A 27,500-nucleotide genomic window follows, 5' to 3' on the forward strand; every position below is an offset into this window, starting at 1 on the left:
TCTACTGACCAGTATCGTGTTTGTATCAAAGCTGATATATCTGATTAAACCACCGCTGCTCTGGGTCACATGATCCTTCATCATGAAGAGTTTGGTTAGAAACTAATAACAGCATCATGTTTTCAGTCTCCAGAGAGTAGTTCTGTGTACGGCAGACGCTACTGAGCATGTGCAGGAACGCTGTTCTGTTTACAGATAAACAACCTCTGACTTTGTTCTACATTATAAATAACTTCAGTATTGAATCAGATATATCAGCTTCGATACACACATGATACTTGTTAGTAGATCATTGTTGGTTGAACATCACTAGAATGATCAGTTAACAGTCATATTCACAGTTCATGTAGGAAGGGAGGATTTTAAAGCTGTTGGCGTTGGACGTAAAACGTTGTTCAGTGTAATCTGGAGTTTTTCAGGATGTAAAACGTTGTTCAGTGTAATCTGGAGTCTTTCAGGATGTAAAACGTTGTTCAGTGTAATCTGGAGTCTTTCAGGATGTAAAACGTTGTTCAGTGTAATCTGGAGTCTTTCAGGATGTAAAACGTTGTTCAGTGTAATCTGGAGTCTTTCAGGATGGTCCAGGACGGATGTTCTCGTGTGGCCGTCAGGTTGCATCAACCTGTGACTGTAACTTTAAAAGCTGCTGTTTGTTGAGTTACTAAACATTAGTAAGCAGTTTGCTCCTCTGCGTGCACACATGGAGCCATATAGATTAATAATTAGTAATCTAATGAAGTTAATCAGGATTCATCATATACTGCACGGTTCCAGCATAATATGCACTCAATGATCGTTAGAATATTATTTCTTTATTGAACCATTTCTATGTTTTCTCCTTTTATTCTGTTCTTGCAGCTTGAAATCTGCTCCTCAGATTCTCCATCACATCACGATGTGCCCGCCTCTGTCATCTCATTCACATCATTTCTGTAGAGATTTATTCTCTTTGGTTCTCTGCCTCTGAACGCTTCCCGATCAGATGTATCGATGTTTTATCACAGAGATCGATGGCTTTATGAAGGGAGGAAAGGCCACGTCTGACTGGTTATTTTATAAAGGCCTCACCTTCCTCTGGTGCCGCTCTGTCCCACTTTCTGTGAATGCCAATAAAGTTTTGGACTTGTGTGTGTCGTGTTTGATGGAAGTGCTTCTGACCTCTGAACTGCTCAGCTGATCCAAACATGTTGAAGAAGCAACAAACGGAAACTCGCTGCAAGTCGTCAGTTTATTAATGAACAAGACTAAAATCACACTGATTAGGAGAGACGGCATACATCCCACTCTGGATGGAGCTGCTCTCATATCTAGAAATATGGCTGAGTTTATTAGTAAACCAAAACCATGACAACCCAGAGCTGAGACCAGGAAGCAGAGCTGCAGTCCTACACGCTTCTCTGCACCTCCATTAGAGCAGTTACCCACCCAAAACCACATAGAGACCGCGTCTGTCCCCAAAACCACATAGAGACCGCGTCTGTCCCCAAAACCACATAGAGACCGCGTCTGTCCCCAAAACCACATAGAGACCGCGTCTGTCCCCAAAACCACATAGAGACCACGTCTGTCCCCAAAACCACATAGAGACTGTGTCTGTCCCCAAAACCACATAGAGACCACGTCTGTCCCCAAAACCACATAGAGACTGTGTCTGTCCCCAAAACCACATAGAGACTGCGTCTGTCCCCCGACCACTTAAATCAATTAAATCCAAAGTAAACAAAAGAAGAGTCATTCATGAAAATCTAGTAAAAATTAAAACCACTACTGCAATAGTACAACAAAATAAGATAATTAAATGTGGACTCTTGAACATTAGATCTCTGTCATCTGAAGCAGTATTAGTAAACGATCTAATCTCAGATCATCATATTGATTGATTGTCTTACTGAAACCTGGCTGTGTCATGAAGAACATGTCAGTCTAAATGAATCCAGTCCTCCCAGTCATATTAATACTCACATTCCTCCAGACACTAGCCGAGGAGGAGGAGTCACAGCCTCATTATCAACTCTAGACCTGAACTTCATTATAACTCATTAGAAAGTCTTGTTCTTAGTCTCTCAGCCAACCTGGAAAACTTTACAGCCAGTTCTATGTGTTCTAGTGAACCGTCCTCCTGGCCCGTACTCTGAACTCTTATCTGAATTCTCAGAGTTTTTGTCGTATTTAGTCCTTAGTACAGATAAAGTAATTATAGTAGGTGATTTAATATTCATGTGGACGTTGATAGTGACAGTCTCAGCACTGCGTTTATCTCATTATTAGACTCAACTGGCTTCTCTCAGTGTGTAAATAATCCCACTCACTGTCTGAACCACACCCTCCACCTTGTTCTAACTTATGGCATCGAAATTGAACATTTAATAATTTTTCCACAAAATCCTATTTTATCAGATCATTTTTTAATAACTTTTGAATTCCTGTTACTGGATTACACACCATTAGACAAAAATGTCCTCACTAGATGTCTCTCTGATAGTGTTGTAGATAAATTTAAGGAAGCAGTTCCATCAGTACTGAATTCACTGCCATGTCTCAATACTACAGAGGACTCTTATGTTAACTTTAGTTCCTCCCAAACTGATAATCTTATTGATAGTGCTGCAGGCTCATTACGAATAACACTTGATAGAAAAATTCATGTATTAGTTAAGTAGATATGGTCATATGTATGTATGTATTTGGCGGCAGGGCCTTGAGGGGAACACTATAATAGACATAATAGACATCATGGTCATGTGAAAGTGAGAGCTCTGTAAAGTTTTGTCTGGGGCTGTTAGAAGGAATCTGTAAACAACTAGAGGTGCCTCCCAGGGCATCAAGGCCGTCAATATATACTAATGTCTTTCCTTTGTCTTGTCAGAATTCTCCACAGAGACTCTGCGTACTCTCCGTGTCTACAACATATGTTTGGTTTGAATTAAAGAGACGCTTGACTTCAACCAACCTCAGTCTATTTGGTAATTTTTACCTATCAACACTCGACTCCATCGCCCCCTTAAAAAGGAAGATAATAAAACGTAAGAGATTAGCTCCATGGTTTAACTCCCAAACCTGCAAATTAAAGCAAACATCATGAAAATATGAAAGGATATGGCGTTCCACCAAAGTAGAAGAATCTCGCTTAGTCTGGCAAGATAGTGTTAAAACATATAGGAAGGCCCTCTGTAATGCCAGAGCCGCCTATTACTCAGCATTAATAGAAGAGAATAAAAACAGCCCTAGGTTCCTTTTCAGCACTTTGGCTGACAAAGAGTCATAACTCTATTGATCCATGTATTCCTATAGCTCTCAGTAGTAACGACTTTATGAGTTTCTTTAATGATAAAATTCTAACTATTAGAGACTAAATTAACCACCTCCTGCCCTCAACAGGCACCGTTCTCTCCCCAAACACAGGAACCTTAGAAACAGCTGTAAATCCTGACATATATTTGGACTGTTTTTCTCCAGTAGACTTGTCTGAACTAACTTCAATGATTTGTTCAGCTAAACCATCAACCTGTCTCTTAGATCCCATCCCAACTAGGCTGCTTAAGGAAGCCTTACCCTTAGTGAGCACTTCTTTACTAGATATGATCAATCTGTCTTTAGTAACAGGCTATGTACCACAGTCCTTTAAAGTAGCTGTAATTAAACCTCTTCTTAAGAAGCCTACTCTTGATTCAGGTGTTTTAGCCAATTATAGACCTATATCTAACCTTCCATTTCTCTCTAAGATCCTTGAGAAAGCAGTCTCTAATCAGTTATGTGACTTTCTACATAACAATAGTTTATTTGAGGATTTTCAGTCAGGATTTAGAGGCATCATAGCACAGAGACAGCACTGGTGAAAGTCACTAATGACCTCCTGACTGCATCGGACAAAGGATTTGTCTCTATACTTGTCCTGTTAGATCTTAGTGCTGCATTCGACACAATTGACCATCAAATCCTTTTGCAGAGACTGGAACATTTAATTGGCATTAAAGGAACTGCATTAAGCTGGTTTAAGTCCTATTTATCAGACTGATTTCAGTTTGTACATGTTAATGATGAATCCTCCATGAAGGCAAAAGTTAGACACGGAGTTCCACAAGGTTCTGTACTTGGACCAATTCTATTCACCTTGTATATGCTTCCTTTAGGTAATATTATTAGGAAACACTCCATAAATGTTCATTGTTATGCAGATGATACCCAATTATATTTATCAATGAAGCCTGATGAAACCAATCAGTTAAACAAACTCCAAACATGCCTTAACGACATAAAGACCTGGATGACCTGCAATTTTCTGCTACTAAACTCAGATAAAACTGAAGTTATTGTGTTTGGCCCTAAACACCTTAGAAACACATTATCTAATGATAAAGCTACTCTGGATGGCATTACCCTGGCCTCCAGCACCACCGTAAGGAATCTGGGAGTTATCTTTGATCAGGATATGTCCTTTAACTCCCACATAAATCAAATCTCAAGGACTGCCTTTTTTCACTTACGTAATATCACAAAAATCACATCCTGTCCCTAAAAGATGCAGAAAAACTAGTCCACACATTTGTTACTTCTAGGCTGGATTATTGCAATTCCTTATTATCAGGCTGCCCTAACAAGTCTCTAAAGACTCTCCAGCTGGTCCAGAATGCAGCTGCACGTGTTCTGACTAAAACTAGAAAAAGAGACCACATTTCTCCCATTTTAGCTTCGCTACATTGGCTTCCTGTAAAATCTAGAATAGAATTTAAAATCCTTCTCCTAACTTACAAAGCCCTTAATGGTCAGACACCATCATATCTTGAAGAGCTCATAGTACCGTATTATCCCACTAGAACACTGCGCTCCCAGTATGCAGCTTACTGGTGGTTCCTACAGTCTTTAAAAGTAGAATGGGAGGCAGAGCCTTCAGCTATCAGGCTCCTCTTCTATGGAACCATCTTCCAGATTCAGTCCGGGGTGCAGACACCCTCTCTATGTTTAAGAGTAGGCTTAAAACTTTCCTTTTTGATAAAGCTTATACTTAGGGCCGACCAGGCTCGCCTTGGATCAGCCCTTAGTTATGCTGCTATAGGCCTAGACTACTGGGGGACTTCCCATGATGCACTGAGCTCCTCTCTCCTCCTCCTCCTCTCCATCTGTATGCATTCATGTAACATCAATGCATGTCACTAACTTTGCTTCTTCCCCGGAGTTTTTTGTGCTTTCTCATCTCACAGGAAAACCTGACTCCCGGGCCGAACCTTCGCGGTCCTTCACAGTCCTGATGGCATCCTTCCCTGGCTGTTGCTGCTCGTGCTTGCTGTTGTTGTTGTTGTGATTGTTTTTCTCCTGTCCCCCCTCCCCCTTTCCCTCTCTCTTTCTCTCTCTCAACCCAACCGGTCAAAGCAGATGGCCGCCCACCAAGAGCCGGGTTCTGCTTGAGGTTTCTACCCGTTAAAGGGGAGTTTTTCCTTACCGCTGTCGCCAAGTGCTGCTCATGGAGGAATTGTTGGGTCTCTGTAAATTAAAGAGTTCGGTCTTGACCTGCTCAATGTGAAAAGTGCCTTGAGATGACTTCTGTTGTGATATGGCGCTATATAAATAAAAATTGATTGATTGATTGATTGATGAAGGCGTCGCTATTAATTATACTAAAGTACTAAAGTACTTTTATTGTGTATTGCAGTACAGAGAACAAGATAAATGAATTGAACTAAACTACCAAATAAATATTTGTTTTTAACACTTACTTGTCTTGAAGGCTGTTACACATGAAGTATTCAGATTATTATTATTATTATTATTATTATTATTATTATTACCATATTATAGAAACATGACATCCTGTATTAAAAGTACACAGCATCAAAATGTAGGCCTACTTATAGTGAAGTATCAAGAGTGATATATGACTGAATTATTATTGTTATTGATGCATTAAAGTTTCATACTGAACAATTAGTTTCAGAATTGAATTTAAGATCCTAATTACATTATTTATTATTTCAATTAAATAATCTGCTAAAGACCAATCAGCTGTGTGACACTGAGTCTAAACTCCGTCTCTGGTCTCATTAGCATTAGCATTAGCATTAGCATAGTCCTGCTTTTAATTTGACATGTTTATATTATTAATTTCTAAGTGACAGTGTGTGTGTGATGTGCTGTTGTGTGTAGTTTTGTATTTTGTATTTTGTATTTTGTACGGTGTGTTCTGTGTGTTTTTTGCTTTGTGCTGCTTGTTGTTGTGCTGTTGTATGTTTGGATTGTAAATTAGCTTTGAGCTAACAGCTGAGCATCCTTACTGTTAAAAACTGTCCCCATAAATAAATACAGTCAATATATGTAAAACACTTCATGGCCCCAGATTACATCTGCTCTCCCCTTATCAATCATTACATTACGTCATCAATCATTAATCCATGGATGTATTATCTGTTATCAAGGATGACATCATCAACCGTGAAAGATGACATCATCAACCGTGGATGTGTTATCCGTGCTGCTGAGGCTGAGGGGGTTTAGGAGGTTTAGGAGGGTTGGAGGTTTAGGAGGGTTGGAGGTTTAGGAGGTTTAGGAGGGTTTGGAGGTTTAGAGAACCTGCAGAGAATCTCAGACTTGCTAATTCAGTTTCTTCTTTTAAGTCGCGTTTAAAAACTTTTATCAAAAGCTTTCTAATAATCTTTATTTACTGATTAATTTGATTATTTATAGTCATTTATTTTATATTTGTTTTAATGATATACATGTGGGAAAGTGTGTATTTCTGCTGAGAACCGCGCGCGTCACACGGAGAAAACCTGGAATCTCTAGATGAAGCGACGCACGCGCGCTGCTCGCGCATGCAGCGCGTCCCGGACGTCAGCAGAAATACACCGGGAACCGGGTGGACAGACCGGGCTGCCGGCGGCGGGGACCGGGCTGCCGGCGGGTCAGGGACCGGGCTGCCGGCGGCGGGGACCGGGCTGCCGGCGGCGGGGACCGGGCTGCCGGCGGCGGGGACCGGGCTGCCGGCGGGTCAGGGTTAGACAGACGCGCTTCCCGCGTGGACGCTGCGAGCGTGCGGGACGCAGCAGTTCAGCGACGCACGCGCACCGCTGAGGTTCGCGCATCCAGTGCGTCAGTGACGTCCGCCGCAGAGGAGCATCTTCTTCATCCACCGTCACGTGACTGACGTCACTGTCAGATCTGGTGAAGATGGCGGCTGCAGGGACTCTCCGTCTCGGCTCCTCCGCGGCTCTGTCGCTGTTTGTCGGCCTGCTGGTCTCTCTGAAGCCGGGACTCTGCGAGGACCAGGTCCCGCTGCTCCTGTGGACCAGCGAGGGGTGAGATTCTGACGGATAGCTGACGGTTATTTGACGGTTATTTGACGTCGTGTAACGGTCGTGTAACGGTCGTGTAACGGTGAGCTGGATGTTATCGGGACGTCACGCGGCCTCTATAGTTCTCCGTTAGATAATCAATAAAATACTGACTGGATTGTGTTTCATTTAAGCGCGTGAATAATTAAAGTAACGAAAGGTGAGACAGTAATCCTCATGACGTCAGGTGTCCTCCAGCAGGCCCGTTATCAATACACAGGATCGATGATCGATAGTGATGATCCACATCACAGCTGCTGGATGAACGTCTGTACTTTACTCTCTGTGTCTGTGAGATATAACAATAATTACATCATGTTACTAAACTACCATCACTGCTGATGGAGATCAATAATTACATCATGTTACTAAACTACCATCACTGCTGATGGAGATCAATAATTACATCATGTTAATAAACTACCATCACTGCTGATGGAGATCAATATGATCAGGTTTATGTGTAATAATGAAGAGCAGCTGCATCATCATCAGTTCATGCAGGACAGCATGTGTGTATATATATAATATATAATATATAATATATATATATACACACATTTCTGTCCAGTCAGATATAATTGAGTCTATATTGAACCTTTACTGTTGGTGCTCTGGATCAATAGTTTGTCATATTTAAAATATAATCTATTCTAATCCAGTTCTTCAGTCAGATGAAGATAAACGCTGACGTTCCCTGCGGCTGGTTAGAGGCGTCATTCTGACTGTTTCACTGCTGTTGATTGTGAATATTATCTTCCTGCTTCACTCTCGTCTGTGTTTGAACTGATCATGTGACTTGTTGTTCAGGACGTTTCTGCCCAGCCAGTCTCCTCCGTCGGCCGGTCACATCGTCGGGCAGCAGCAGCTGGCTGCTTACCTGGAGAAAGCTCTGAATGTGGGTCCACGAAACATCGTGCTGTTTCTGCAGGACAAGGTAACACATCCCTACCCCGAACCCGAACCCTGACCCTGACCCTGACCCTGACCCGAACCCCAACCCCAACCCCGAACCCTGACCCTGACCCTGACCCGAACCCCAACCCCAACCCCGAACCCTGACCCTGACCCGAACCCTGACCCGAACCCCAACCCTAACCCCTGAGGACAAACATGTTTGATTCTGCAGCAGATTTTCTCAAAAATCGTGACACAATTTGCAGAGTTTCATTCATAAAGATTAATTTATTATCATTTTGCAACATGAGATTAGAAGGAAATGCAGTGATGTAGTTGGTAATCCCTTAATGCTACTCATACAAACAGGAAGTATATAAACTAATAAATAAATCTATTTTCATGTTGTAGTGCAGTTATATGTATATGTACATATGTATATATATGTACAGTGCAGATGACAGCCTGTCAGTTAATAACTGACAGCAGCAGGTCTTCTGCAGGCCGACTGGACTTTACAGCCGACTGTTTGTTGAGGATGTCAGAACGAGTTCAGCTCGTCTGCCAACGTGGCCTCAAACATTATCCTGCAGTAGTCTGTGATGTTCTGGATCAGCTGCCACATCTCTCTGGTCCCGTCTCCGCTGACGTCTCCGCTTTGCCTCCTGGATGCTTTCAGTCTTATTCTGGTGGTGTTTCATCATCACCTGAGTGAAAGGCAGAGCCCTCACCTGTCTGTTCATCATCATCACATCTGTTGATGTATGTTCCTCCAGGTTGATGTGTGTTCCTCCAGGTTGATGTGTTTTCCTCCAGGTTGATGTGTTTTCCTCCAGGTTGATGTGTTTTCCTCCAGGTTGATGTGTTTTCCTCCAGGTTGATGTGTGTTCCTCCAGGTTGATGTATGTTCCTCCAGGTTGATGTATGTTCCTCCAGGTTGATGTGTTTTCCTCCAGGTTGATGTGTTTTCCTCCAGGTTGATGTGTTTTCCTCCAGGTTGATGTGTTTTCCTCCAGGTTGATGTGTTTTCCTCCAGGTTGATGTGTTTTCCTCCAGGTTGATGTGTTTTCCTCCAGGTTGATGTATGTTCCTCCAGGTTGATGTGTTTTCCTCCAGGTTGATGTATGTTCCTCCAGGTTGATGTGTTTTCCTCCAGGTTGATGTATGTTCCTCCAGGTTGATGTGTTTTCCTCCAGGTTGATGTATGTTCCTCCAGGTTGATGTGTTTTCCTCCAGGTTGATGTATGTTCCTCCAGGTTGATGTGTTTTCCTCCAGGTTCATGTGTTTTCCTCCAGGTTGATGTATGTTCCTCCAGGTTGATGTATGTTCCTCCAGGTTGATGTGTTTTCCTCCAGGTTCATGTGTTTTCCTCCAGGTTGATGTGTTTTCCTCCAGGTTGATGTGTTTTCCTCCTGGTTGATGTATGTTCCTCCAGGTTGATGTGTTTTCCTCCAGGTTGATGTGTTTTCCTCCAGGTTGATGTGTTTTCCTCCTGGTTGATGTATGTTCCTCCAGGTTGATGTGTTTTCCTCCAGGTTGATGTGTTTTCCTCCTGGTTGATGTATGTTCCTCCTGGTTGATGTGTTTTCCTCCAGGTTGATGTGTTTTCCTCCAGGTTGATGTGGTTCTCCTGGTGGCAGCATCTCAAACCGTCCTGCAGAGCTGCTGCAGCTTCATCTGTTCACTGGTTTGACTCTTTTTATGTAGCTGCCAGTAATGTTGCTATAAACATGGTCCAGGTTTTACTTCCTCTGGTGGGGATGCATACGACTACTGCACGTAGTCGTAGTGATGTCGCCATGGTAACTGTCCTCAGAGTTATAAACTGCTGTGCAGGTAAAAGACAGATGTCTTCAAAGGTCATCAGAGTCCAAACTGTCTGCTGACTGTAACAGAGTGTTTGTCTTTGTCTCCACACCAGATGAGCATCGAGGACTTCACCATGTATGGAGGAGCGTTTGGAAACAAGCAGGACAGCGCTTTCCCCAACCTGGAGGTGAGATTAATCACTCTCAGTGTTTCCTGCTAGTTCTCTCGTTAGAGTCCCCTTCCTGTCAGAAACATGTCTCTTCTTGTCATTCATTCATCTCTCCTGTGCCTCAGAGCGCTCTGATGTCCTCGTCCTCCCCTCTGGTGTTACCTGCTGTGTCCTGGCCGGCCTCCAACGCAGTGATTGGCCAGCTGCAGGACCAATTGGAAACCTCCCCTCTGTACATGGACCCTGAGACGCTGAGCCAGCTGAGACTCAACGCCTCCTCACCTGCCCTGCTGGTGTTCAGGCTGCCGTACGGCATCGGGTACGTCCACCGGACACACCTGTCAATCAGAGTCAGCCAATCAGAACTGAGTACTGATGGTGATGCCAGTATCATGGTTTAACCATCACAACATTCAGGTCTTTCCCAGTACAGAGCCCAGCACATTAAAGCCCAGCACGCTAAAGCCCGGCACGCTAAAGCCCGGCACGCTAAAGCCCGGCACGCTAAAGCCCGGCACGTCAAAGCCCGGCACGCTAAAGCCCGGCACGCTAAAGCCCGGCACGTTAAAGCCCGGCACGCTAAAGCCCGGCACGCTAAAGCCCGGCACGTTAAAGCCCGGCACGTTAAAGCCCGGCACGCTCAAGCCCGGCACGCTAAAGCCCGGCACGCTAAAGCCCGGCATATCAAAGCCCAGCACGTTAAAGCCCGGCACGCTAAAGCCCGGCACGTTAAAGCCCGGCACGCTAAAGCCCGGCACGTTAAAGCCCGGCACGCTAAAGCCCGGCACGCTAAAGCCCGGCACGCTAAAGCCCAGCACGCTAAAGCCCGGCATATCAAAGCCCAGCACGCTAAAGCCCAGCACGCTAAAGCCCGGCATATCAAAGCCCAGCACGCTAAAGCCCGGCACGTTAAAGGCCGGCACGCTAAAGCCCGGCACGCTAAAGCCCGGCACGTTAAAGCCCGGCACGTTAAAGCCCGGCACGCTAAAGCCCGGCACGTTAAAGGCCGGCACGCTAAAGCCCGGCACGCTAAAGCCCGGCACGTTAAAGCCCGACACGCTAAAGCCCGGCACGCTAAAGCCCGGCATATCAAAGCCCAGCACGCTAAAGCCCGGCACGTTAAAGGCCGGCACGCTAAAGCCCGGCACGCTAAAGCCCGGCACGTTAAAGCCCGGCACGTTAAAGCCCGGCACGCTAAAGCCCGGCACGTTAAAGCCCGGCACGTTAAAGCCCGGCACGCTAAAGCCCGGCACGTTAAAGCCCGGCACGTTAAAGCCCGGCACTCTAAAGCCCAGCATGCTAAAGCCCGGCATATCAAAGCCCAGCACGCTAAAGCCCAGCACGCTAAAGCCCGGCACGTTAAAGCCCAGCACGCTAAAGCCCGGCATATCAAAGCCCAGCACGCTAAAGCCCGGCACGCTAAAGCCCGGCACGTTAAAGCCCGGCACGCTAAAGCCCGGCACGTTAAAGCCCGGCACGCTAAAGCCCGGCACGTTAAAGCCCGGCACGTTAAAGCCCGGCACGTTAAAGCCCGGCACGCTAAAGCCCGGCATATCAAAGCCCGGCACGCTAAAGCCCGGCACGCTAAAGCCCAGCACGTCAAAGCCCAGCACGTTAAAGCCCAGCACGCTAAAGCCCGGCACGCTAAAGCCCGGCATGTCAAAGCCCAGCACGCTAAAGCCCAGCACGCTAAAGCCCGGCACGTTAAAGCCCGGCACGCTAAAGCCCGGCATATCAAAGCCCAACACGCTAAAGCCCAGCACGCTAAAGCCCGGCACGCTAAAGCCCGGCACGTTAAAGCCCGGCACGCTAAAGCCCGGCACGTTAAAGCCCGGCACGTTAAAGCCCAGCACGCCAAAGCCCGGCACGTTAAAGCCCGGCATGTCAAAGCTCGGTAGGAGTCAAAAGACATATTCTGCACATTTCCACGTCTATGTTTATATTCTGGGGCTTTACTAGAATATCTTTTATATCTTATTGATCTTCTACTGGTCCTTTATGCAGCCCCTCAGTTCAGCCTCTGTCTGAAACAGGCCGTTTTAGCTCCTGTCTCTTTAAGCCCCGCCTCCTGATGAGCCCACTCTGTTCTGATTGGTCAGCTTCAGGAAGCTTCCTCATAAACAAATTATAGTAACAGGATTTCACTTCTCCTTCTTTCCTCCAGATGTGATGGTGTATGATTGTGAAACAGGATTTAAATCTGTTCTGTGGCATTAAAAAGGTTTTTGAAGTCTGACTCTCGTCTATTTGACTCTTTCAGGGCTGATCTGATGTCTGCTAAAGAGATTCTCAGTGGAAACGGTGAGTCTGACATAAAGCTGCTGACGGCTGTAATGTTGTCAAGTCAGTTTTATTTGTTGAACCCACAAACTGCCTCAAAGGCTTTAAAGTCTGTACAGAGAGACAACATCTGTCCTCAGACCCTTAAAACTCCATAAAAACCCTTTAACAGGGAAGAAACAGCGTCTGCTGGGACGGACAGATGTGATACACATGTTGTGTTACACAATAGAGCACTAATTACTAATCATAATGGATTTATAATATATATGAAGAATGTGGTGAAGAGGATCCATTAATGAACATATTGATTTCCAGATGAGGTGATTGGTCAGGTGATGAGCATCATGAAGACTCAATCTGTTCCCTACACGGCCATTTATACGGCGCTGCAGCCGTCACAGGTCAGAGGTCACTCTGTTCACGTGTGTGTGTGTGTGTTCACTCTGTTTACATGTGTGTGTGTGTTCACTCTGTTTATGTGTGTGTATGTGTATGTGTGTGTGTGTGTGTGTGTTCACTCTGTTTACGTGTGTGTGTGTTCACTCTGTTTATGTGTGTGTGTGTGTGTGTTTGTGTGTGTGTTCACTCTGTTTATATGTGTGTGTGTGTGTGTGTGTGTGTGTGTGTGTTCACTCTTTATGTGTGTGTGTGTGTGTGTGTGTGTGTGTGTGTGTGTGTGTGTTCACTCTGCTGGTGTGTGTGTGTGTTGCCAGGAGGCGGCGTCTCTGTCGGTGGAGGCGGGGCTTGGAGGAGGCCGCTCTCTCCTGCAGGCCAGAGGTGGTTACCGTGAGCGTGAGCGTGAGCGTGAGCGGCAGCGGCGGATCAAGGAGAAGGCTGAGATCTACGGTCCAGTGGAGTTTAAGGTTCAGTGACTCAGTGACATCATCGTAGTGCGTCGCCATGACACACGTTTCTTCTTGTCAATAAATCTCATGTTTGGATCAATGAACTGATCTATTGATCACACCGCTGCTCTGGGTCACATGATCCTTCATCATGAAACTAATAACAGCATCATGTTTTCAGTCTCCAGAGAGTAGTTCTGTGTACAGCAGATGCTACTGAGCATGTGCAGAAACGCTGTTCTGTTTACAGATAAACAACCTCTGACTTTTATATTATATATTAAATTTATCAAAGAAAGACGTCCAAAACTCTGCACACAACACAGAAACTACAGAAACTCAGCAGCCGGATCCTTTAAATATGCAGCAGCACATCCAGTAACTAGAGCGACACGTCTGATATGACATCACAAGGGTGGTCACATGATTTATGGTGCCGCGACGCATCAGAACATGTTGCTGCAGTATTTTCACTTTAAGGTGGATTCTGTTAGTTTAATGACGGAGCTGCAGTTTAAATAATAATGTTCATCAAACACAGAACCAGCAGCTGTCAGTGATGACATCATAAACACTCACAGCACCACATGTGGTTCATCCGCCGCTGAAAATAGTCCCGACAAACTGTTTCCTGCTGTATGAGGAACCGTGAGCAGCTGTTTCAGGAAATGAAAGCGTGTGTTTTATATTTGTGACTAACCCTAACCCTCTTCAGGAGGAACCAATGAGCTCGCAGCTGAGAGACGTCAGGAAGTATTTACCAGACGGACCAACATGTTGTTGCTTTTGGTCTTTTTCATGTGATTTATTGACAATAAGAAAAAGAATAAAACAAAATAAAAGCAGATTGATTCTTTCTCTCTGCAGGAAGGAGAGGAAACCTGCATCCTGCTGTGGGCTAAAGGTCTGTCAGTCAGCATCCTGCGGAGCGGCCGCTGGGAGGACCACGACCTCACGCCGTCCACCTTCGGTGAGGGCGTGAGCCCCAAACTCCACGGATCCAGCTGCGATAAGACCAGAGCCAAGTAGGTCCTTCTTCTGACGGGCTTTCAGTCCAGTCAAATGGATTTATTAACCAGATTAACCATATTAACCATATTAATCATATTAATCATATTAACCATATTAACCAGATTAACCATATTAACCATATTAACTCTATTAACCATATTAACCAGATTAACCATATTAACCATATTAACTCTATTAACCAGATTAACCATATTAACCATATTAATCATATTAATCATATTAACCATATTAACCAGATTAATCATATTAACCATATTAACCAGATTAACCATATTAACTCTATTAACCAGATTAACCATATTAACCATATTAACCAGATTAACCAGATTAACCATATTAACCATATTAACCAGATTAACCATATTAACCATATTAACTCTATTAACCAGATTAACCATATTAACCAGATTAACCAGATTAACCATATTAACCAGATTAACCATATTAACCATATTAACCAGATTAACTCTATTAACCAGATTAACCATATTAACCAGATTAACCATATTAACTCTATTAACCAGATTAACCATATTAACCAGATTAACCAGATTAACCATATTAACCAGATTAACTCTATTAACCAGATTAACCAGATTAACCATATTAACCATATTACCCATATTAACCAGATTAACTCTATTAACCAGATTAACCAGATTAACCATATTAACCAGATTAACTCTATTAACCAGATTAACCATATTAACCATATTAACCAGATTAACCATATTAACCAGATTAACCATATTAACTCTATTAACCAGATTAACCATATTAACCAGATTAACCAGATTAACCATATTAACCAGATTAACTCTATTAACCAGATTAACCATATTAACCAGATTAACTCTATTAACCAGATTAACCATATTAACCATATTAACCAGATTAACTCTATTAACCAGATTAACCATATTAACCATATTAACCAGATTAACCATATTAACCATATTAACCAGATTAACCATATTAACTCTATTAACCAGATTAACCATATTAACCATATTAACCATATTAACCAGATTAACCATATTAACTCTATTAACCAGATTAACCATATTAACCAGATTAACCAGATTAACCATATTAACCAGATTAACTCTATTAACCAGATTAACCAGATTAACCATATTAACCAGATTAACTCTATTAACCAGATTAACCAGATTAACCATATTAACCAGATTAACCAGATTAACCATATTAACCAGATTAACTCTATTAACCAGATTAACCATATTAACCAGATTAACTCTATTAACCAGATTAACCAGATTAACCATATTAACCAGATTAACCAGATTAACCATATTAACCATATTAACCAGATTAACTCTATTAACCAGATTAACCATATTAACCATATTAACCAGATTAACCACATTAACCACATTAACCAGATTAACCATATTAACTCTATTAACCAGATTAACCATATTAACCAGATTAACCAGATTAACCATATTAACCAGATTAACCATATTAACCAGATTAACCAGATTAACTCTATTAACCAGATTAACCATATTAACCAGATTAACCAGATTAACCATATTAACCAGATTAACCAGATTAACCAGATTAACTCTATTAACCAGATTAACCAGATTAACCAGATTAACTCTATTAACCAGATTAACCAGATTAACCATATTAACCATATTAACCAGATTAACTCTATTAACCAGATTAACCATATTAACCATATTAACCAGATTAACCAGATTAACCATATTAACCAGATTAACCATATTAACCATATTAACCATATTAACTCCATCACATATAAAACCAACAGCAGCTGCTTTATGAAGCCTTTTGTTCTAACATACAGTTAAATATATATAATTCTATAGAGTACATTTAAAACAATGTTATAATGATATTAAACATTAATGGGAATATTTTATAAAGAGACCTTTAGACCGTCTGTAGAGCTCTGACGTCACGTTTCCATCAACACTGAATTATAAGTTCGTTATTTTTACTGCTGACGCTTCGTATCCGATGAAACAGCGACGGAGAGATTGTTGCTCCAGACATCAACGCTTGTTCTTCCTGCAGTTGTTTTATTGAATGTGTAGTTGTTTCCTGTCGGCATGGGAACGTCAGCAGGAGGAGAAAACAGTCAGTAAAGATCTCATGTTTGGTTTTTTGCAGGTTGGTTCTTAATTATGAGAACGTCCTCGGCCACCGCAGCTTCAAACTGATGTGAGTCTGCATCTCGTTAGTGCGTATAAGTGTGTGTGTGTGTGTGTGTGTGTGTGTGTGTGTGTGTGTGTGTTACCTCTCACTCATGTATTTACTGTAGATGTTTACATTGATGTGTCGCTGGATCTGATATTCTGTCATCGAGGTTTAAACCTGAAATACTTGAATTCAGTGACGTTGACGGATATTAATCAGTGCAGCAAAAATGCACCATCACCTCCTCCTCGACCTTCATCACCACAGCTGTGTGTGTGTGTGTGTGTGTGTGTGTGCGCGTGTGTGTGTGTGTGTGTGTGTGTGTGTGCAGCTTCGCTATGAGCCAGCGTCACTACAAGGTTTCTTCCCGTCGCTGGTTCACTCTGGACTCGGTGGATCTGGAGTACGACGGGACTAAAGCCACGTTTAACGGCACCAGGAACATTTACGCCCCGGCTGAGTACTCCTACCGCTGTGAGTCCGTCACCAACTTCCGCTGGCCGCTGCTCGTTCCACGTTCGTCCAAAGATCCGGCCAATCAGTGGAGGGTGTCGTTCGAAGACTTCCAGGTAAGATGCTGATTTTATTCGTTCCTGTTTGTGTTGTCTGGAGCTGCATCCGGCACGTTGCTACGGTAACCCTGATCACTTCCTGTCTGGCACTGACACAGGAAGTGAACCTCAGCAGGACTTCAGGTGTTGTTGTTGTGACCTGAGGCAAGAGACAAACAAGTGAAATAAAAAGTGTTCATGATATAAAAGAACAAATGAAAACACACATAACGATAAACTGAACTGATCAACTGTAACGACAACGACCTGCTTCGGTTTCATAAAACCTCCGTTTAATAAGCATGAACTCATCTCCAAATGACTTCATGCTTATTAAACTGTTGACAAAACTCTGATGACGTTATTATATATAGATATTAAAGTTAACTGACTAACATGCTAACAGCTGGGCTAACGCTGGGCTAACGCTGGGCTAACGCTGGGCTAGTGCTGGGCTAACGCTGGGCTAACGCTGGGCTAGCGCTGGGCTAACGCTGGGCTAGCGCTGGGCTAATGTTGGGCTAGCGCTGGGCTAGCGCTGGGCTAACGCTGGGCTAGCGCTGGGCTAACGCTGGGCTAGCGCTGGGCTAACGCTGGGCTAACGCTGTGTGTTGTCTCAGCAGCAGCTTGTAGGTTTGTCTGCGTGTCCTTCCAGAGAGTTATGATGACATCACGTTAATGTTTGTTCTGTTACTGAGACGAACCGGCAGATTCAGGAGAGCTAGCGTTAGCTAGCTAACGTCTCCATTCCTCCGTTTCAGATAACGAGTTTGTGATTGATGCTAATCATCAATTAGACATGTTATTTACACTCATACAACACAGCCAGCACACATTCGTCAAAATAAAACCTGAATATCACTACAGTCAAACTGACATAATGTGACTCAACAGAGTTTATCAGCCGCTGACAGGAGGAGAAAGATTTACTTTTGTTTCACTGAACGGCGAAATAAGAAGCTACATGACTCCAATCTAGCCAATCCAACAGATAACAGGAAACAGAAATGCAGATGATGGTTGATTAAAAGCTGTGTTCTTCATTCAGTTTGCATGTTCACTTCTTTATTCCTACTTTTAAAACTGCATTTTCAAATAGATTTTGAAATTTTGTTTTTTATTTAAGAATTCATTAATGTATTTTTAAATGATGTACTTTTTGACTTGTACAATTGTACAATTAGTTATTAATTAAAGAAATGCTTTATTACTATTTCGGTGGCCCTTGTGGTCCTCCACCTCATGAAGCCTGAAGACGACGCAGCACGCCGCGTCAGAACGGCGTGAGAGCGGCTGTCACAGCTGTCAATCATGACGTCACACCCATTTTATATCGTCAAATAACTAATTAAAAACAAACTGATCAGAAAAAAGAGCGACAAACATCAGCGTGATGAGCCATCAGGGGGCGGGGCTTATGGCCTGTGATCCAGATGTTTTAGCTTCACTGTCATGACGTCCATCTTTATACACCGTATGTTCTTACAGTTCCTGCTTAACTGGTGCTTGAATTTGCCCGTTTAGAGAAACTTAGCTTAGCATAAAGACTGGAAATAGTGCATCTCTCATAAATGAACTCACCTGCTCCCAGCAAACAAATGATTCCAGCAGCAGCTCCCAGTAAAACCATCATCTGGTTAGAACTGTGACAGCCTTTAGGTTTGTGTCTTGCGTCGGGCTGCTGTGAGTCTGTGTTTGACCCTTTAGGTCCAGACAGGCAGAGACTTTCACACATTCACACATCTGCTCACCAACACTAGTGATCCACTGATAGTTCAACCATCCAGAGCCGGGTCATAACAGAACATCAGAGAGCTTAACGAGTGTTTAGGTAGCTGTCCCGCCTGCTTCCAGTCTTCATGCTAAGCTAGGCTAACGGACCGTGAGACGGCGGTTCACCAGGTGAGCCGAGCGCTGAAGGAAAGAGGTGAAATAATCGTCGGTTGTGTTTCTGCAGATCCAAGGCTTCAACGTGACGGGCGGCGACTTCTCGTACGCCAGCGACTGCGCCGGCTTCTTCTCTCCTGGTATCTGGATGGGTCTGATGACCAGTCTCCTCATGGTCCTAGTGCTCACCTACGGCCTGCACATGATCATGCAGCTCCGCACCATGGACCGCTTCGATGACCCCAAAGGCCCGGCGATCTCTGTGCCGCAGACGGAGTGACGACCTGTTATATAATTACACTCTAAACAACGAGGGTTTACTCATCATGTGTCTGTTTTATGTTTGAAATGTGCATCCTAAAGAATCTAGTTTCCAGTTTGTTGCTCTCGTGTTTTACACACCGTGTCCACACTGAAAGCGTCTCAGCCGCAGTTTCCAGTCTTCAGTATAATTAATACTGACGAGTAAGTTGTTGACATGTCGGCATATTTTTAGGCTTGAAATCTGTTTTCCTCCTCGTTATGAGCCTGACTGCAGTCGCTCGGAGCGCTTCCAGGTGACCTACAGCACCTGAACGCCTCCTGTGTGACGCACTGCTAACATGCTGCTGCACTTCCTGTGTCGACACGGCATCGCAGTCACGTCTCAGCTTCCTTTTCTCTGAAAGACTCAAAGATTCTTCAAACCATAAATCTTCATGATAGAAACTGTTTCCTGACGTCTTTAATTTAAACAACGTGAATCATATTTATATTTATCTTTTCTATACAGAATAAAGTTCATGTTTTACTTGTGTGCTGCGTTCACAGGAAACAGGAAACAGCTGTATTTAACATGTTTATCGTGCAGCAACGAGCTTCATCTCAAACATCTTCGTCTTTCAGAGAAACTCGACTGTAACAGTGAAACACGAGCAGCAGACTGATTATAATAACGACCACATGAAAGGGACTCAACTGTACATACTGAATGTGAAAAGCTATTTATTGGTGAGTGTTTGTGTTTACTGTTGTGTTTGTGACGTTTAGGTGTTTCCTGTGGATGATGTGAGCTGGATGAACTCACATCATCAACTGTATTTATTACCTGATGTGCACTGAAACCTGCTCCATGTGAAACAGTTTAATTTATTTAGTTTGATGCTTCGTAGTGAACGTTCCTGATAGTGAACGTTCCTGATGTTGTTAGTGAACGTTCCTGATGTTAGTGAACGTTCCTGATGATGTTAGTGAACGTTCCTGATGATGTTAGTGAACGTTCCTGATGTTAGTGAACGTTCCTGATGTTAGTGAACGTTCCTGATGTTGTTAGTGAACGTTCCTGATGTTAGTGAACGTTCCTGATGTTAGTGAACGTTCCTGATGTTGTTAGTGAACGTTCCTGATGTTAGTGAACGTTCCTGATGATGTTAGTGAACGTTCCTGATGTTAGTGAACGTTCCTGATGATGTTAGTGAACGTTCCTGATGATGTTAGTGAACGTTCCTGATGTTAGTGAACGTTCCTGATGATGTTAGTGAACGTTCCTGATGTTAGTGAACGTTCCTGATGATGTTAGTGAACGTTCCTGATGTTAGTGAACGTTCCTGATGATGTTAGTGAACGTTCCTGATGATGTTAGTGAACGTTCCTGATGTTAGTGAACGTTCCTGATGTTAGTGAACGTTCCTGATGTTAGTGAACGTTCCTGATGTTGTTAGTGAACGTTCCTGATGTTAGTGAACGTTCCTGATGTTAGTGAACGTTCCTGATGTTGTTAGTGAACGTTCCTGATGTTAGTGAACGTTCCTGATGATGTTAGTGAACGTTCCTGATGTTAGTGAACGTTCCTGATGATGTTAGTGAACGTTCCTGATGATGTTAGTGAACGTTCCTGATGTTAGTGAACGTTCCTGATGATGTTAGTGAACGTTCCTGATGTTAGTGAACGTTCCTGATGATGTTAGTGAACGTTCCTGATGTTAGTGAACGTTCCTGATGATGTTAGTGAACGTTCCTGATGATGTTAGTGAACGTTCCTGATGTTAGTGAACGTTCCTGATGATGTTAGTGAACGTTCCTGATGATGTTAGTGAACGTTCCTGATGTTAGTGAACGTTCCTGATGATGTTAGTGAACGTTCCTGATGTTAGTGAACGTTCCTGATGATGTTAGTGAACGTTCCTGATGATGTTAGTGAACGTTCCTGATGTTAGTGAACGTTCCTGATGTTGTTAGTGAACGTTCCTGTTGTTAGTGAACGTTCCTGATGTTGTGCAGCTGCTGTGAACCCAATAAAACATCTGAAGACTGAAACGTTTCGCTGTGTTTCCTTCAGCAGCTCGTTAATCAGTTTCTATAACGAGCAGCTCGTTAATCAGTTTCTATAACGAGAAACATTTTAATTATTAAATATATAATGTTTCATGTTATTTTAACCTGATGCTTTTCACACTATAACGTTCATGTTATTGAGATATTTTCCTGCTATTTTAGACACCGAATGATTCTCTTATTGACAACCGATCACTGAGTCTTGATTCTAGAGCAACGTATTGATACTGATTGATTGATACTGTATTGATATGATGTGAGACGAGGCTCCAGCTGTTCTATTATTTAACCACCGAGTCATTAGATCCACATTACTGATGATTATTAATCAATATATATCGAGTTATTTGTGATTTCTGAATATCAGTCGTATCATAAAACTTTGATCAGTATGTTGTTACACGACGACTTTTAAACGGTTTTATACAACAAACAGCTGCTGTAACGAGACTCACGATGATTCAATACTTTGGTTTAATAATGGTTGATGGGGGGGGGGGGGGGATCGTTTCTCTTCCAGACAGACACAGAAAAGTTCAGACATGTTTTATCTGCAGCAGGTTGGACTGATGCAGCTCGTCGTGTTCTGTTCTAACCCAGACAGGAAGTCCATGTTAGTCCAGTATTAAAATCCTCACATTGGATTTAATATTATTGGTTTCTTAAAGTTCTTTTATTGGTTTTTCAAATCACTGAAATCACTTTTTCAATTTTCCCGCTTGTTTTTATTGATGCTTTAATGTGAAGCACTTTATGCATTGTGCTATAAATAAAGTTTATTATTATTATTAATAATAATATAAAGTTTATTATTATTATTAATAATAATATAAATAAAGTTTATTATTATTATTATTAATAATAAGTACAGTTTGATGAATGAATGAATCAGTGAACATCATCAGACAGATTCTCCTCTAATCAGACAAACATTCAGCAGTTAATTAGTTTTTACTTCATTTATTGGAAGATGACACAGTTAATTACACTTAACTATCATTTCATCAGCAGTTAACAGTGAATAATCAATCATCAAACAGTTAACTATTAGTTATTAATCAATAAACTATCCGTTAATGATCATATTATCAGATAGATCATCAGGTCTGAAACATGTTGATTAATAAAGATTCACAGTTTTTATCAAACCGATAATTATTTTAATATAATAATAAAGTAATAAGTGATAATAATTCACAGTAAGGGTCTGGAACCACACTTCTCTCAATTAATCTCACAATTAAACATCAAACGGTTTATTCATTTTCAGCCGTCAGTAAACTTTTCGGCGATGCCGTCGTAACCATGGAAACCACACTTGCTGCCGGCGACTCTGCAGCCGAAGGTCAGAGCGTCCTGTAGACTTCCACCTGTCGACAGAAACATTATTCATTTATTTATTAAAGTAAATAAACTACAGAAGAGTTTAGAGAGTCAGATCCGACAGGATGAAGAAGACTCTGATCTTCATCCTGATTTCATTATGATCGTCAGTCTGAGCAACATGGATCACAAGCGGATCATACAGGCCAGGAGGTGATCTGTGCTACATATCGAACCTGAAACATTACATTTTAATTTGTTATTACAATAAATGTTGAGTTATTACATTTTTAACAGAACAGTTGCCACTGAACTCATCTTGTCTTCAGTTATTATACAATCTGCAATAAGTTATTATGTTTTGCACTCACCATGATTGGCAGATTATTACATCATCAGTTTGAAAGTTGGACAGTTGTAAAGTCTCACCATTGGCCAGTTTGTAGATGACAGCAGCGTTAAAAGTGTCTCCGGCTCCGAGAGTATCGACCAGAGTTTCAGGAGGAAAAGCGTCCGAGTGGACGACCGAACCGTCGGGACCCAAAGCGTCGGCTCCTTTTTCTGCCCAGGCACAGATCAGGACGGCCCTGCAGACACAGATCACAGCTTCATTATGATAATTAATGATGTCTATCATAAACCATCCAGTGAAGCAGGTCTCACTGCAAACAGCTCTGCATCTAAACAGGCTGAAAGGAGGAGTGGTGCAACAAGGACCACAAAGCAGAAACCTGATCAATAACACCCAATACTACTCAACCTCAGACCAGCACTGATCAATAACACCCAATACTGCTCAACCTCAGACCAGCACTGATCAATAACACCCAATACTGCTCAACCTCAGACCAGCACTGATCAATAACACCCAATACTGCTCAACCCCAGACCAGCACTGATCAATAACACCCAATACTGCTCAACCTCAGACCAGCACTGATCAATAACACCCAATACTGCTCAACCTCAGACCAGCACTGATCAATAACACCCAATACTGCTCAACCTCAGACCAGCACTGATCAATAACACCCAATACTGCTCAACCTCACACCAGTACTGATCAATAACACCCAATACTGCTCAACCTCACACCAGTACTGATCAATAACACCCAATACTACTCAACCTCAGACCAGCACTGATCAATAACACCCAATACTGCTCAACCTCACACCAGCACTGATCAATAACACCCAATACTGCTCAACCTCACACCAGCACTGATCAATAACACCCAATACTGCTCAACCTCAGACCAGCACTGATCAATAACACTCAATACTGCTCAACCTCAGACCAGCACTGATCAATAACACCCAATACTGCTCAACCCCAGACCAGCACTGATCAATAACCACTTATCAGTGTCGACCAAATTATTGAACTAACTCTGACTCTAAACCAGGAATTTGAACTGTCAGAGATACAAAGCAGAGACAGATCCCAACCAATCACAGTCAGCCGTAGAGACAGATCCCGACCAATCACAGTCAGCCGTAGAGACAGATCCCGACCAATCACAGTCAGCCGTAGAGACAGATCCCGACCAATCACAGTCAGCCGTAGAGACAGATCCCGACCAATCACAGTCAGCCGTAGAGACAGATCCCGACCAATCACAGTCAGCCGTAGAGACAGATCCCGACCAATCACAGTCAGCCGTAGAGACAGATCCCGACCAATCACAGTCAGCCGCAGAGACAGATCCCAACCAATCACAGTCAGCCGTAGAGACAGATCCCGACCAATCACAGTCAGCCGTAGAGACAGATCCCGACCAATCACAGTCAGCCGTAGAGACAGATCCCGACCAATCACAGTCAGCCGTAGAGACAGATCCCGACCAATCACAGTCAGCCGTAGAGACAGATCCCGACCAATCACAGTCAGCCGTAGAGTTCATTGTTACTTTCGACCCCAACAGTGAGGACAAAAGTAACACAACGTTATAGACTTTAATTGTTTATATTACTCTTGTTTTTATTAAAACATGTTGTTATTGACGTTGTCCGTCATCTTAATAAAGTTCTGTTTCCGATGTTTAATTCCATCAAACGTTTTACGACAGTATGAACAGTGAAACTTTTAAAAGATTTTAAAAGAAAATTTAACAGTATAGCAGCATAAAAACAGCACATTTAATTTCCTGTATTACTGAGATAAATTCTCCTTTTGTATTCATTGTCACAGTTGTGACAGATGTACTCTGCACCCTCAGCACATGCCTCGCACCAGTGCAGACAAAAGAAACACTGCGCCCACTAACCCTCCCCCAGGCGATGTGTCCCCCCCCCCCCCCCCCACACACACACTGACCCCACAAAACACTCCTCATCCTGGTCCTGCTGACTGTAGCTGCAGCCTGCTCTAACACACATTAGAGAACAACAATGACTCCTGACAGTTAAACCTGACTGACTTTTACACTGCTGCTGCCTGGAGGTTTGGGCTCTATTTCTGTATAAACATGATCAGATTTCCATTCAAGTCCTAAAACTAGATAAAGAGACATCAGTTAAACAAATGAGACAAAAACTTTACACTTGTTCATTTATCTGTTGAGGAAAATCCAATGTTACATATTTGTGTAAGTATGTGAACCTCTAGATTTATCAAGACATTTGAAGGGGAAATTAGAGTCAATCAATGAGATGACAATCCAGTGTGAGTCTGGGAGGCCCTGCCTTATTTAGAGAAGAGAAATCTGGGTCTTCACTATTAAAGTCTGAGCTTCACAATGCAGGTTTGTGGAAGTGTGTCATGGCTCAAACAAAAACAGTTGTTGATGCTCACCAGGCTAGAAAGGATCACAAAACCATTTCTTAAGAGTTTAGACTCCACCAGTCGACTGTCAGGCAGATCGTGTCCAACAGCACTGTTACCCTCCGCAGGAGGTACTGAACAACAATCACACCAAGAACAAGCGTGTAATACTCCTAAACACACAAGTCGTTCTACCAAAGAACAGTTAGAGCAGAAGGAAGTTAATGTTTTGGAACGGCCGAGTCAAAGTCCTGACCTTAATCCTGTAGAAATACTGTGGAAGGACCTGAAACATGTAGTTCATGGTGAGAAGCCCACCAGCATCCCTGAGTTGAGACTGTTCTGTGAGGACGAATGGGCTAAAACTCCTCCAAGCTGATGAGCAGAGCTGATAAACAGTTTCTGGAAACGTTTGGTTGAAGTTATTGCTGTAATAGGGGGTCACACCAGTTACTGAAAGCAAGGGTTCACATACTTTATCCCCCACAAATATGTTAGATTGGATCAGTTTCCTCAATAAATAAATGAAAAACTTTATTTTTTTGACTCATTTGTTTAATTGGGTTCACTTTATCTAGTTTTAGGACTTGTGTTTTACATCGTATTTATGCAGATATATAACTTTAAAGCTGTATATTGACATGGCAAACTTCAGGATGTGTTTAAGTACTAAATAATCTGTCAGATGATCATGACTATCACACATGAAACAAACACAACCTGTCATTCAAAAACATATAGCCTACCGCCTGAGTGAATTTACTGTGGTTGAAAACAGCTTTTTGGGTAAAACTCCACGACAGTTTGATGTATCCACAGGGTTTTTCAAAGTTCTGGGGTCCGTTTCACAAAGCAGGTTCAACAAACTCGGAGTCTAATCCTGAACTCTGCGTTGATCTACTCTGAGATAGAAAACTCTGAGTTTCCGGTTCCAGAACAGCTGATTTGAGTCAGTTTAATCAACTCAGAGTAGTTTCACCTGGAGTTAAGCGCGTGCACCACAACTATAAAAAGCCAGCATCAATGGAGCCCCGATTCAACGAGTCACCATGGCAACGGGGAAGAGGTGGGCTGCGTTTTTCACCCCACTAGAACTAGAAATCTTAATGCGATAATACGGCGAGTTTGAACATGTTTTCAAAAAGAAGTGCAACACCGCTGCAGCTGCAAAAGAGAGAGAGACGGCTGCTGCTCGGTCAATGCGTAAGTTTAAATGTAGTCCTTTGTAATCACAATAATATTACAGAGGAAAACTGCTTGATTGGTCGCCTATTAATTTATTTCATTTAGGTCCAATCCCGCGAGGGAGAAGCGCACTTGGCAGCAGTTTAGGATGAAACATAAAAACATTGTTCAAACAGGTGAGACCTCGGCATAATCTCATGGGGGTACCTCATTTTGATCATGTTTTACATTGTAAAGTAAATATTAAGTGGCTGTTTGACTGTGCAGTTGTTTTATCCCCAACATAATGCTGGTTTCACACACATAAATGTCTTCTCATCTACATCATGTTCTGTTAAATAATTAATCCTATTTAAATTAACACAGACTTCTACTCAGCCAACAGAAAGAAGGCAGATGTCCGTAAAACGGGTGGTGGTCCAGCACTGCCACCTCTAACGGAGGCAGAGGAGCTGGCCCTAAGCCAGACTATAGGAAGGCCAGTGGCTGGCCCCGACACTGTACGAAAAACTTCCATTTGCAAAGAAACACAGCGCAACACACAATATCTGCTGGGATGTGAGAGCATGACTACAATTGGTAATGTTGCAAATGTAAAGACGGATTAGGTTTTGTATGTAGATGATGGACTGTGACGTGAAACGGTACCGCTCAAAAAGATAATGGCTGGAAATGCTAGAACATCTATGCGCGGTCTGATAACCATCTCTTGACGAATATTTAATTCTCTGCGCAGTAATGCTGCACCTTCATCCACGGGATCGTTATCAAAAGGACATGCCATGTTAGTGAAAAATGTTACTGTGTCTAATGGACTTCTAATATACTGACTCTGATTTTTTTTAATGATTTTTTTAAATGACAGACGGCAGAACTAGGCTACGCCAAAACTCGCCTGCTGCCTGAATGAATGAGGAAATCAAA

The 27,500-nt window shown here is 42.7% G+C and overlaps 3 protein-coding genes and 2 long non-coding RNA genes across 7 annotated transcripts in view; 3 read left to right on the forward strand and 2 right to left on the reverse strand.

Moving 5' to 3' along the window:
- Positions 1 to 1,128, forward strand: part of tafazzin (tafazzin, phospholipid-lysophospholipid transacylase) — a 15,034-nt gene extending 13,906 nt beyond the window's left edge. The window contains 1 exon segment of the mRNA XM_067593570.1: positions 1 to 1,128. This exon segment is cut by the window's left edge and continues 791 nt beyond it. The gene's annotated coding sequence lies outside the window, so the exon portion shown is untranslated.
- Positions 1 to 27,500, reverse strand: part of LOC137185234 (uncharacterized) — a 94,357-nt gene that overhangs the window by 43,741 nt on the left and 23,116 nt on the right. The gene's annotated exons all lie outside the window — the stretch shown is intronic.
- atp6ap1a (ATPase H+ transporting accessory protein 1a) lies at positions 7,014 to 19,953 on the forward strand. The gene is made up of 11 exons (XM_067593571.1): positions 7,014 to 7,286; positions 8,133 to 8,259; positions 10,142 to 10,216; positions 10,324 to 10,517; positions 12,459 to 12,499; positions 12,797 to 12,882; positions 13,195 to 13,344; positions 14,194 to 14,351; positions 16,525 to 16,575; positions 16,883 to 17,120; positions 19,060 to 19,953. Exons 1-11 carry the CDS (start codon positions 7,159 to 7,161, stop codon positions 19,267 to 19,269), a joined length of 1,458 nt encoding a protein of 485 aa, XP_067449672.1. The 5' UTR covers positions 7,014 to 7,158; the 3' UTR covers positions 19,270 to 19,953.
- khk (ketohexokinase) overlaps positions 22,247 to 27,500 on the reverse strand; it is a 24,454-nt gene continuing 19,200 nt past the window's right edge. For all 3 annotated transcript variants that reach the window (XM_067593573.1, XM_067593572.1, XM_067593574.1), the window contains 2 exons: positions 23,055 to 23,212; positions 22,247 to 22,672 (listed from right to left, as the gene is read on the reverse strand). In XM_067593573.1, coding sequence (XP_067449674.1) covers positions 22,569 to 22,672; positions 23,055 to 23,212 — 262 coding nt within the window. In that variant the 3' untranslated portion in view covers positions 22,247 to 22,568. The remainder of the gene's footprint in view (positions 22,673 to 23,054; positions 23,213 to 27,500) is intronic.
- The window catches only part of LOC137185230 (uncharacterized), a 1,079-nt gene continuing 47 nt past the window's right edge, over positions 26,469 to 27,500 (forward strand). Inside the window, exons 1-2 of the long non-coding RNA XR_010928808.1 lie at positions 26,469 to 26,594; positions 26,682 to 27,500. The exon at positions 26,682 to 27,500 is cut by the window's right edge and continues 47 nt beyond it. This is a non-coding gene — a long non-coding RNA (uncharacterized lncRNA). The remainder of the gene's footprint in view (positions 26,595 to 26,681) is intronic.

This window comes from Thunnus thynnus, chromosome 6, assembly GCF_963924715.1.
Source record: "Thunnus thynnus chromosome 6, fThuThy2.1, whole genome shotgun sequence".
In the NCBI taxonomy this organism is placed as follows: domain Eukaryota; kingdom Metazoa; phylum Chordata; class Actinopteri; order Scombriformes; family Scombridae; genus Thunnus; species Thunnus thynnus.

Bases quoted from the DNA above. Each gene is read 5' to 3' on its own strand.
- atp6ap1a (XM_067593571.1), top strand. From the start codon at position 7,159: ATGGCGGCTGCAGGGACTCTCCGTCTCGGCTCCTCCGCGGCTCTGTCG. The intron at 8,260-10,141 runs GTAACACATCCC...TCTCCACACCAG, and splicing joins TGCTGTTTCTGCAGGACAAG to ATGAGCATCGAGGACTTCAC. The intron at 13,345-14,193 runs GTTCAGTGACTC...TTCTCTCTGCAG, and splicing joins ACGGTCCAGTGGAGTTTAAG to GAAGGAGAGGAAACCTGCAT.